Below are 12,296 nucleotides of genomic sequence, written 5' to 3' on the forward strand. Positions count from 1 at the left end.
TGTGTGTGTGTGTGTGTGTGTGTGTTCAAAAACACGCACACTTGTCCTCTGATATTAATGTGTATACCACATAACAAGTAGTCAACAGAAGACAATGTTTTAATCCCACTGTATATCTCCTTGTTACTATTGGATGAAAACCCCTGACCAGCCTTGTGGACTGAGTGTCAGGCTAGGGATCTAAAAACAGGAATCCTTTGTTAGAGCGGAGGGAAAGAAAGTTAGGTTAATGTCAGCCAACATGCAGTTGGTATACACAATTCAAATTCATAAAGTTAATTACTATGCAAATGGGAGTATAATTCATGGTCATTTTTAAGGCACAGTAATTTAAGACTTTTACACAATTCAATTAATGTATGGTATGTTAGATAACAACAGTTAGAGCTAAAATTAGAGCAATTGAAAGAGTGAAACATTAGTCTCCTTTCATCTCCTTCTCATGCATCGATGAGCCATGGTTGTAGAGAGTTAATTAAATTATTTTGAGTAGATTTTGACCTTGTTTAGCAGGTGCTATTGCTACTATAGATACACAAAGGATAACTTGTCATTTTTGTGTTCTATTTGTTCATACTGTTTGTTAAAACTGATAAGCCTATTCAGCTTTCCATGGTTGTTGATAATCGTTGCACTCTTTAATCCATGCAGCAGGTTGTAGACCCCTGCGTTAGTGAGTGTACCTCATAAGCGCCACACACGTACACGTACCGGCGGGACAGGTGTGTACAAGGCTGGGAGGGAATCATCACAGTATACCCACTACAATAAAATAGACTACACCACTGCTCTTTCTCCCCTAACCTTTATATAAAGTTATATTGTCATAAGTGTGTTTTTCGTTGCTGCTAAATGTCACCCAACAGCTCCCCCAACTGGCGGGGCTCAAGACCACTCGAGGACTCACTCACTACAGGAACGTGGCGTGGGAAGGGCCTGAATTTATCTAATAGATCAAGTTTGGTTTCTGCTGAAAGTACTTTTCTCATCAGTGCTAGCCGTTTGTGTAAGTTTGGACATTTAGCTAGACCTGATGATATGTCAAATATGCTTGTATAGTGTAACGTCGATAGCTGTGCTGAGGGGTGTAGCCGCCTAGCTAGCGCTTGAGGCCTGGTTAGCTTGATAACATTCGTTAGCAAAGACAAACACCGACGTTGTTATGATGATGGCATGAATAAAGGCACTTAAATCGTTCTTTTTTTCAAGTAGGCTTTTATGTTAGCCCTTGATGTATAAAGCATTTGTTTTATTATGACTAGTAATTCCAACAAACTAGCGGTAGCTTACTACACGGTTGCTAGTGATTAGGCCTGCGTTGTTTGTTAATTGCAAGAAACTCATTTTAATCTCATTAATTTAATGTCAATCGCTTAACGTTTAGTCACCTCATGATGGATAATCCATGTTTTTTTTTTCCACAGCGACGTGTTGTAATGTCTGCCTTCAACTGCACAGCTAAGAAGGACACCTGTGTTTTGCTAGTCACTGTTAGTAGTGAATGATTCGTGTTAACCGATGGCCTGGTTAGAAGTGGGGCAGTTTTGCATTAATTAAAGTTAGATTGGGAATATGCTAGTTTTCATATATTTTAGCCATCGCTGCTTGTTGTCTTGTACATTCGTTTGTATAGGATTAGTTGGACACGTTTCTTTTGAAACCGAATGTTCAATATACTGTAGATACTAGTCATGGTTAAGCTTTTAGTTATAAAAGTATTTGCATGATCTGAGGAAATTCTCTCTGACTGTGGCCTTATACCTATGTGGAATCTCTGGATCTTGTTTAAACGTTAAGTCATGCTGTAAAAGTTACCATGATATTGGAGGTGAGTGGTAAAGTGGTGATATTTGGTTTAATCAAAGATTGTACTAATGTCATCAGTGACATCCATTGTCTCACTGGAGTTGTAATTAGGCTAGTGGCTACTTGTTAAATAGGAAGTTTGATATATGTTTCCAAATTGCTGTCATCACATGTTTGGTCTTTTTATTTTCCCCCAACCTTCACCAGAAAGAGAGTGCTTCAGAACTCAAAATCTATGTCCAGCAATTTGCAGAAATCCGGATTTTCAAGTACAGCCCAAATATTTGGTCAGCATTACTGCAAGTCTAACAATTGCACATTTGGTTGAGCTGAGCAATGCAAAATGTGAAACCTAGAATACAAAATAGTTGTGCCTGGCATTCATGGCCACACCGTGGTCAACTGATATCAGATAGTAGCAGTTCAGATAATTTTGTACTTCAAGATTTGATATTCTGGGTAGGGAATAACTTTGCTCTAATACAGATTTTGGTTGGGGTATGAATAACGTTTCTAAAGATGGACTGGTTTGTAAACACACTTTGTCTTCAAATTCGCCAACCCTCAAAGGTTAAGATGGTTCGTTAATCATAGTGCGTGGATTCTGACTTGTGAAGTGTGTTGGATTCTACTGTATTGGTCTTGATTAAAACAAAAGCATGTCAAGATTTTTGAGCTGGAATGCAATTAAGGCTGGAATGCTTTTCATGAAAAACAAGAGGTCTTCCATAAGTTTTATGTCAAAATGTTTTTCAGGTAATATTTTAATACTCATGAGGAAACGTTGGTCCTAAAGGCTTCATTATGGAATATCATTTTTGGTTGTTGGGCAATTATTTTGAGCATCTTGTTGGTTCCATCTGGTTGGTTGTGCTAACATTATTTTGGTAGATTGGTTTAATGCACTTCCTTGGCCATAGGTGAGTGTATTTACCAAGAGTCATCTCATATCAGACTATTGGGTGTCTGAGAAGATAATAGGCTCATAAAATGGCAACATTTTTTTATTTGACTAATCCTCTTGCCATTTTGATAAAAGGAAATGGCAACTTGATCGTATTTCTTTCATACTGCAATCAAGAGTGATTGCTTTGTTTTTGTTGGATTTTCCAATCAATTTGTTGTTGACTGCACTTAAATCCTTTCATGCTTGTTGCAGTCGCTACTTCAATACCTCCGTGTATTGAAGTACACCCTTCCAATGAAGTTCAGTGGTGTTGTATTGGACTGCCTAGGAATGAATGGTAATCAAGCAAAGCTTCGTCAGCAATAATGTGATTCTGTACCCCTCTGTCTGCAGGTGCTGTTGTTTTTGCGTCGGCATGGCGGTGGTCATCCGTTTACAGGGCCTTAGAATCACAGCAGGTTCCGAGGACATTCGCAATTTCTTCACTGGCCTCAAAATCCCTGATGGTGGGGTGCATATTATTGGTGGGGAGAACGAAGAGGCTTTCATCATCTTTGCTTCTGACGAAGATGCAAGAAGAGCTATGATACGTTCAGGAGGCTGTATCAAGGGGTCCCCTGTTAACTTGCTGCTGAGCAGTAAATCGGAAATGCAGAGCCTTCTGGAAGAAAGTACAAAAAACGCCGAGCTGGATCAGAAAAGACCACTGAAGGAAGTTTCCAGACGACTCCATGGTGATGTTCCAGTGGGACCTAGAAGAACTAACTACCCAGATGCAGGCAGGAGTTCGGGTGGCAGGGCAGGTCATTCTCCGACCAGGTACCGGAGGACTGCAGCTCCCTCCAATGATGACTTGTACGTGTTTCTGAAGGGAATGCCCTTCTCGGTGACTGAATCTGATGTGAGACAGTTTTTTGATGGTTTGCTGGTTGATGGCATAATCTTAATGAAAAATGGGCGTGGTCAAAATAATGGGCTAGGGCTTGTTAAATTTGCAACAAGACAGGATGCAAGAGATGGCATAAAGAGAGATAGGGGATACATTGGGTCAAGGTTTGTGGAAGTGTATTTGGCAACTGAACAACAATGGCATGAGCTTGGTGGTGTTGGAGGTTACAACAATAATGGCAAGTTTGAAGAAGGAAAGTCACCACAGGAACTTGAAAGGCGTCCACGTCGCCTGAGATCACGATCCCCTTGTGCCATCCTGTCCAACGCGGCTTGCACTGAAGAGTTTTGTGTTTTGCTGGAAAATCTGTCTTATTCAACGGATAAAAGAAACATTAAAGAACTTTTCCACCATGCAAGGCTTCAGGATGACCAGATACTGTACCTGCTAGACAGAGGGGGTAGGAGAACAAGATCAGCATTTGTGCTCTTTAAAAGCCTAAGCAACTACTGTGCTGCCTTGACTCGCCACAAAGAAGAATTCCTCAACAGGAATGTGTATATATCTCCTATATCAAGAGAGAAGATGCTCTCCATTCTGGAGTCACGTAACCCCAAGGATGGACCTTGCGAGACGACGGAAAGATTTAAAGGAAGCCCTCCAAGTCGGCAAGGAGATCCATACGACTCTGAGAAAGTGTGTCTCTATGTTCAGAATATGCCCTTTGATGTGCGAAAAGTCGAGATCATGGACTTCTTCTTTGGGTTGAATATAACTGAGGATAGTGTTCTCTTGCTTCGTGACCACAAAGGTGCGGGTATTGGAGAGGCTTTGGTTGTCTTTCAGTTTGAAGGAGAGGCTATGAATGCTCAATCTCTAAATGGGCAGAGGTTTCTTGGGTCACAAGTGGTGTTGAAATGCATTGCACGGTCTGAGATGCGGGAGTTCGGCGTGGAGCCCCCAGTGCTTCAAGAGCCAATGCCATGTGAAGAAAGGCATTCTGCACGGAGCAGCAGCGAGGGACCCTATCCTGGTGACATGGACTACCCAAACATGAGGGAACCATCCCATGCTGATATGCCAATGGCTAATCTCCAGGTTCAAATCCATGGTGGCAGCGTTAGGGATTCTCTTGTGCATTATCCTCAAGGGGGAGGAAATGGATCATCGCACACAGACATGGCTCCCCCTGCACAGAATTTCGATGGTCCCACTTGCCTAAAGCTTGTGAACTTGCCATCTCAAATCAAGATGGATGAGGTCTATGACTTTTGCTATGGATATCGTGTCATCCCTGGATCTGTCTCACTGCAGTACAATAAAAATGGCATGCCCAAAGGCTCTGCAACAGTAGTGTTTGAATCTCGCCAGGAGGCATTAACGGCAGTTCGAGAACTCAGTGGAAGACCAATTGGTAATCGAAAAATACAACTGGTTTTTGTGTGAACATGGGGTGTGGTTTCGGGTTATGATATTTGAAACAAATGGCTTATAAACTTTAATTATATTTTGTTCTTTTTTATTAAGCCATTGTTTGTCAAATTGATTCTTTATTGTCAGTTTATCTTTAACCTAAAGTCAATGTATCGTCACTTTATTTCATTGTGAATACAAAAGTTATTACCAACAATTGCTTCACTTAATTGAATGTTTCACGTAAGCATTATTTTGTTTGACATCTGTTGTGAAAAGATCTGAAACATATATTTGGAAAGGGAATGAATTTGTGTAACTATTTTAGGAGGAAAACCTTAATGCAAGATTTACATCTCAACATAGACGATGTCAACAATTAAACAGGGGTCTTGGGAGACAGGCAAAATGATTTAATTGGTTTTGACTCATTTAGGATTTGTTAGTTATTGTGTGTATGCACATTTTTGTATAAGAAGTTCTTGGTTAAGGTTTACTTTTCATTTCCACAGTCATGACTTGATGCCCCACAAGGCAAAGGTAAAGAAGTAAAGTTTTTTCAAAAAAGGAAATGTTTTTTTAATTGATAGCTAGGTGAGACTTTTAAAATGTTACCGTAGATTATTTCATAGAAATTAAACACAGCTGATACTGTTATTTAACTACTACAGAATCAAATTGAAACCCGTCACTCAAAAAGGAGCACTGGACAAGAATGGGCGCTGATCGTTCATAGGCCTGCCTTCTATTAATGGTATTGTGAAGGGTCCACAGCGTAACTAATCCAGGACCATTTATTCAGTTACTACGGTTAGCTTTGTCTTATTAGTTGACAATGTTTGAATTAAGCCAACAGCACCCATGTATTCCGTTTAATCTATGTAGTGGTGTAATTGGTTTCATGATCCATTGTATTTCAGGTTTCCATTTTACCATGTTAACAAATTAATTAATTGACCTGCATCCAACTATTTAACATGGAAAAAATGCAACATGACCTTTATTTATTGGTCAATTGTTTTTCTTTATAGTAAACTTAAAGTGACTAGTGCTCGGGTTTTAATAAGATTGTACTATCATGAGAAGGATCCCGTTAATGCTGCAGGAAAAGTTAAATATATAAGTAATTATTCCGTGTATAGTTTTTGTTTAAACCATGCAGGGTGTTCAGAGTAAGGTGGATGTAATAATGTGGGATCTAAAACCTGTAAACATCGACAAAGGCGAGCCAGTAGATGTGGACCTTGACCCGACCGGCTGATTGATTGGCCTCCGTGGAGGGATATCAGACAGATCCCACTCTCAGCTGATGACAAGCCCCCGCGGAGGGATATCACACTCATCCCGCTCTGGAAAACCAACAACGAGGGAGTGAATGTTCCCAGGAGAGACGGGTGAATGATTTATAAAGGACATTTTAATTGAATATATTGTACAAACCAACATCGTTATCAACATAATATGCTTAATTGAACTCGGTTGATAAAGATGTGTCCTGTTAAGAGAGGAAGATTAGTCTGGTGGTCGAACTGATAAAAGTGGTCAGTCCTAGCTCACCGACCGAGGCGTGCTATCATCAGCACATCCTACTTATCACTCACAATGTCATGGTTATTGTCGGTTTACTGGTTTAAATACTTAAAACCGAAATTAATCAACTGAAAATTTGACTTTACTGGTGAATTAACTGAGCGGTGGACTGATGGCAGATGTCGGCCCAACTCATGAACTGCTTGGTAGCGGTCTATGCGTGTGATGCTAGGCAGGTGATTTATCTTCATAGGCCCTCGTAATGTCCATCCGATTTATGGCTGGTCAACCGGTGCATGCCTACTATATTGAATAAAAAAAGACATAACGTCATTGACCAGTTTGTTCTCAGCTGTAGGCATCTCCCTCAAGGCCAGCCGGTGGGAACTAACCCAGAACTTGAGGCTGAAACCAAAGATTTCACCTCTGAACTGTTTAGTTACCAACCGTCTCCCGAGTGTCAATGAGCCACTAAAGGGGATGTTTACCATAGGTTACATTTTGTCCTCTGCTAAATGTTTTGTTACATACCTTTTCCACTTACAATACAATTAATTTGTATCATTTGACATCAAAGAGTTAAAGGTGGAGACAAAGTTATTAAGTATGTCGATGTATTCCTGTGCAGCTGCGAAGAGTTGGATGTTATTTTAAAGTAATTCAAGTGTTCTTCAGGATGGAGGTAACGTTAGCGAGAAGGAGACTGCAGAAGCACCTGGAGCCGGCTCGACCCCTGCGGCGCAGCACCGTGGACCAGGGTAAAGGAGGGCATGTTGGGCTTTAGCCTGGACCTGGTTAAAGGAGGGCATGTTGGGCTTTAGCCTGGACCAGGGTAAAGAGACCATGTTGGCTTTAGCCTGGACCAGAGTAAGGAGACCATGTTGGCTTTAGCCTGGACCAGGGTAAGGAGACCATGTTGGCTTTAGCCTGGACCAGGGTAAGGAGACCATGTTGGCTTTAGCCTGGACCAGGGTAAGGAGACCATGTTGGCTTTAGCCTCGACCAGGTTAAGGAGACCATGTTGGCTTTAGCCTTGACCAGGTTAAAGAAGAGCATGTTGGCTTTAGCCTGGACCAGGGTTAAGGAGAGAGTGTTGGCTTTAGCCTGGACCAGGGTTAAGGAGACCATGGAGGGCTTTAGCCTGGACCAGGGTAAAGGAGACCATGGAGGGCTTTAGCCTGGACCAGGGAAAAGGAGAGCAAGGAGGGCTTTAGCCTGGACCAGGGTAAAGGAGACCATGGAGGGCTTTAGCCTGGACCAGGGTAAAGAGACCATGTTGGCTTAAGCCTGGACCAGGGTAAATGACAGTATGAAGGGCTTTTGCCTGGACCAGGGTCAAGGAGATCATGTTGGCTTTAGCCTGGATCAGGGTAAAGGAGAGCATGGAGCGCTTTAGCCTGGCCATATAGTTATAGTTCTATTTACAACTGCCTCCACTAGGGTCTGATGATGGACCCGCAGACACACCTGTGGGCACACCGGTGGAGCATGAGCAGGTAAGGCTTCTTTGTGGCAAACCAGTTTAAACCATCAGTGCCCTGTATCGCTGTATTATTCCCAATCAGTTTATTAATGTGTATGCATCTTTTTGCTGTCCAAGAAGAATATTACTGTAGAGCAATTCTACGATATAATTCGCCTACACACTCCGAAGCAAGGTAAGGAAATACAGACATTTGATGGAATAGCTTACTAATTCCAATGTTTATTTTACTATGTATAAACATATAATACTCAATTTACCTTGTGTGTGTAAAAACCGTGCGATATATCGCTGCCTGCTACTAATATTAGCCTGACTGAACATGTTGCCCTGTCCCAAAATAACTTGACATATAAACAGCCATGAGGCTCATGTATTGGAAATAGAAAGTTAAAAGGGTAATTATTTAGAAACTGTAATCAGATTTTCATTATTATCTGATATTGTCTGCCATTTTCGGTCCATAAAGACATTAAACACTTCATGATTGGTTGGTGAAGACGTGATTGACTTCATATTGGAGTTTCTTATTTACATTAAAAAAAACTAAAAGATCACATACAAATGTATGATTCACATATTGCTGTTTACTTGGCACTGTATGATGTAATGTTTATTACACATGTTCTCTCATTTTGTCTTAGGGAGAATATCCTACACGAGAGAGGTCCTATGTGAGCTGGCATCCTCACCTGTGGCCAAGAAAAAGCCTGAATATTTACCAGAGCACCCCATAGTTTTGGAAAAGGCAGTATGTACCAAAACCGTTGTCTTGGACCAACCCTATTCGTAGTACGGTATTATGTAGTGGTTTTACAGGTGCTGTCAGAGCTACTTTAAATACTAGTAAATTACTACTGTAAACAACTAGCTCAGGAGGCTCAGGAGGTAGAGCGGGTTGACTGGTAACTGGAAGGTTGCTTGTTCGATCCCCGGCTCCTACTAGCTGTCGAACTGTCTCTGAGCAAGATCCTCACCCTAACACCTTAATCCGGACGAGCTGGCTGTACCCCTGCGTGATTGACTCCGCCGTTGGTGTGTGAATGTGTGAATAAATTGTTGTGAGTCGCTTTGGATAAAAGCGTCAGAAAATCCCTGAAATCTAAAATCGTGTACACATTATGCCTTATACGCAAATCACAAGAAGTTCCAGTGCAAGCCTTAATTATTTTTATTGTTTGCGTTATGTCTAGAGGCCACGGCCCGGTTCCTTGAAACCTTCTTAACGCTACGTCATTCGTAACCTACTTAAAGCTCTACTTTAACAACTCACGTGTTTCACGAAACGTTCTCTGCTACGAATCTCTTTCGTACGTCGTTAGTTGGTAAGGTTGGTCTGAAGCGCTCGTAGAACCTTCTTAGCTCTACCGTAGTGATGTTTCAGCTCCTGATGCTAGTCGCCGCCACTGTACAGTAACCTTTAAAAATCCCTGTTGCGCTGTTGTGTTCCACCAATATACAGTACAGTACATATACAGTACAGCAGGCGAGGTCAGCTCGACTCGCTTCCAATAATTTCAAAAACTCGCAAAAATTATTGTATTTATTTTACAATTCAAAAATGAACAAGACTGTCTTCTAAATTAAGGAAATTATACTGGGAAATGAGTAAACCATTATAAGCAACGAGTGAACTTAATAAGTGGTCGAAATACTTTTTTCAACCCCCTACTCTTTCCCTTGACAGTGCGCAAAGCCCACACACAGACTGGTTGCAAGAAGTAAAGCAGTCTCAGCATAAACAGTTATTAAACAATATTATAAACAAACTATTCAAAATGTAGCTTTAATTTCAAAATGTCTATTTTCATAAATAATCAACAAGTCAGACGCCTTTATAAACAGAAAATCTATTTTTGGCATGTAACGCTGTGCGTTGCAAACTCGTACGAGGTTGTCAGGATGCATGATCATTGTGTGCATCCTGAGTTTTCATGGACGATAGCCTGTACGTTTTACATATTTTTATTAGCCTTAGAATAAAACGTAACATAAAAAAAGAGATTCATTAACTGTTAATCAGACTTGATCTGCCAATGAACATGGGTAAAGCCAAATATTTGTATATATTGATCAGGCATCTCCCTCAAGGATACCAAAAAAAACCTCTGAATTGTTACCAACTGTCTCCTAGTGTCAATGAGCCTCAAAAGTTGATATTAGCATAGGTTGTATTTTGTCCTCTGCTTAATCTTTTCTTGCATGCCTTTCCACTTACAATACAAGTAATTTGTATCATTTGACGTCAAAGATTTAAAGGCAAACCTCAGCTAGCTAATAATGGGACTGAGGGGTATCAATCATTTGTTGGTAGAGAGGAGACTTCCAGAATAAAAAGAAAACAGGAACTAGTGTAGCTCGCCTGTCGTTAGTTGGAGGGGTATTGGCTGTGTCAATAGAGCGCAACAGTGACCGCCCCCTTTTTTAACAGCTCTGGATCCGGGGGTAAATTTCCCATTCATTTTCTCCATTGACTTTTTCTAAAATCGTCATATTAAGAGTTCTAAGCCTGGAACCAAGCCAATCATCTATCAGGGTATTCGTGACCATAAAACAAGTTTTTTTTTTGTTGAAAAACTGAAGAAAAGGCAGAGATACAAGACTACATTATTTTTTGTGAACAAGTGAAGGAAATACTTATCCCATAAACCATTGAGAACATTTTCGCAATGGTTACAACCCAGTAGTTTAGCGGGTTTCTTGCATCTTATAACCTTTGTCATTATTATACTGTTTATATTGTTAATACAATGTGTCATATATTCTGTGGGTGTGTGTTTATATGTAAAGTGTTTCATATAGTGTATAGCGTTGTCGTCGACATTGTACGAGCCCCCTCCTGACTGCAATCACCGCGTAATAACGTTGCTCCTTTTTAATACGGATGTGAATTCAGTCTCGTATTCGAGTCACGTATTCATTTAACATTATGTATTCCTTGCTTTTATGCTACTACAATTACTAAATAGCACTGCTAGTGCTATATCATATATATATTTTATGTCATATATTCTATATCAACATATTTGTCAACATGTACAGCTCCTTTCCTCTACAGCTCTAACTCTTAACTTTCCATTAGTCTAAGGAAAATCATGGTTGCTGTGGTAAGCGATCTATTTCAGTACTTAGCGATGACTGGACTTTCGCGGATACAGTAAACCTTTCATGGTAACGCCGGGCTAAATCAAAGACGTCGTGTTGCACAGGTTTTTCTCAAAACTAGAAGTTAACATCTTTAACTTGTAGCTTCTACAGGAGCATATACCATCGTTTCACAATATAACGGGGTGCTAAGTATACGTTGGAAGGTTACGACATAATGACATTTAAACAAAATCTAGAGAAAATGAATGGCATTTTTCCTTCCGGAACCACACTGCTACATACAACTCTAGTGAGATCATTTTAAACAAAGGTCTTTTTTATTTTGTAGAATATACTGTATAGGATGTGCTTATTGATTGTGCGTGTATGTGTGTTACAGAGAGAACATCATCTCATGCTTCAGGAAACTAGAAAGGAATCACTTTGGACCTCGGATGAAAAGAAAAATCTACAATAATATACTTTAATATACTAAAATACTTTTTTTTTCTTCTTTTTTTGATATTTTATTAAAATACTTAAAAATCTCCATTTTTTTGTATGGCCTTTTCTGACACATTTGCTGCTGAATTGATTTATGTTACATAATTGAAATTGTATATTGTTTAAATCTCTTTTGGCCTACTTTGTTGAGAATATGATTATACTCTTTGAAATTAGTTACAGGTTTGTATTTTCATTTTATTGCTTAGTTTAGTTTGGTACGAGCAAAGGTAATATGCATACATGTATACTTTGTCGCGAACAACAATAACAAACGATGTCCATGACGAAAATATGTATTCATAATAGTCTGGTATCTTCTCGCTAAATCTGTCACTAATCACAGTGGACTGCCTTTCAGTCCAGTAGGACACATCGTGTTATTTGAACGTGTTCTTTAAATAAAAGGGCCAGATCCAGTTCTAGCATTGGTTTGGTTGTTTTACATCAGGCTGTGTTCTTGTTTCCATTCGCCTGATATTAAGCAGAAGATTGGTCCCTTCCTGGATTTGTCTAATCGTGTCTACGGTACAATACTAACTACATTGTATTCCAATTTAGAATATATGAAGCGGTCGACATAATTCACGGAGGAAAGGTGACTGTTAAAGAGCACCTATTATGCTTTTTCGACTTTTATGACCTATAAACGTTATGATTTATAGTCATGTTTAACC

The 12,296-nt window shown here is 40.0% G+C and overlaps 2 protein-coding genes across 5 annotated transcripts; both read left to right on the plus strand.

Annotated features, from left to right (window-relative positions):
* The first annotated feature begins 884 nt into the window (after positions 1-884).
* On the plus strand, positions 885-5,474 carry rbm12bb (RNA binding motif protein 12Bb). 4 transcript variants are annotated; one of them, XM_079729831.1, is made up of 3 exons: positions 902-1,006; positions 1,425-1,490; positions 2,014-5,474. In XM_079729831.1, the coding sequence occupies exon 3, from the start codon at positions 3,048-3,050 to the stop codon at positions 5,046-5,048; it is 2,001 nt and encodes a 666-aa protein (XP_079585957.1). In that variant the 5' UTR covers positions 902-1,006; positions 1,425-1,490; positions 2,014-3,047; the 3' UTR covers positions 5,049-5,474. The 4 variants fall into 4 exon arrangements, with proteins under 4 accessions (XP_079585958.1, XP_079585957.1, XP_079585959.1 ...); XM_079729833.1 differs by having other exon boundaries at positions 3,107-5,474; XM_079729832.1 differs by lacking the exon at positions 1,425-1,490 and having other exon boundaries at positions 885-1,006; positions 3,107-5,474.
* An 898-nt stretch (positions 5,475-6,372) lies between these two features.
* On the plus strand, positions 6,373-11,663 carry gra (granulito). Its single transcript, XM_079757150.1, has 6 exons — positions 6,373-6,409; positions 7,221-7,303; positions 7,986-8,041; positions 8,146-8,203; positions 8,673-8,779; positions 11,516-11,663. Exons 2-6 carry the CDS (start codon positions 7,222-7,224, stop codon positions 11,591-11,593), a joined length of 381 nt encoding a protein of 126 aa, XP_079613276.1. The 5' UTR covers positions 6,373-6,409; position 7,221; the 3' UTR covers positions 11,594-11,663.
* The last annotated feature ends 633 nt before the right edge of the window (positions 11,664-12,296 follow it).

Source organism: Pollachius pollachius, assembly GCF_949987615.1.
Source record: "Pollachius pollachius genome assembly, chromosome: 1".
NCBI classification, from domain to species: Eukaryota; Metazoa; Chordata; class Actinopteri; order Gadiformes; family Gadidae; genus Pollachius; species Pollachius pollachius.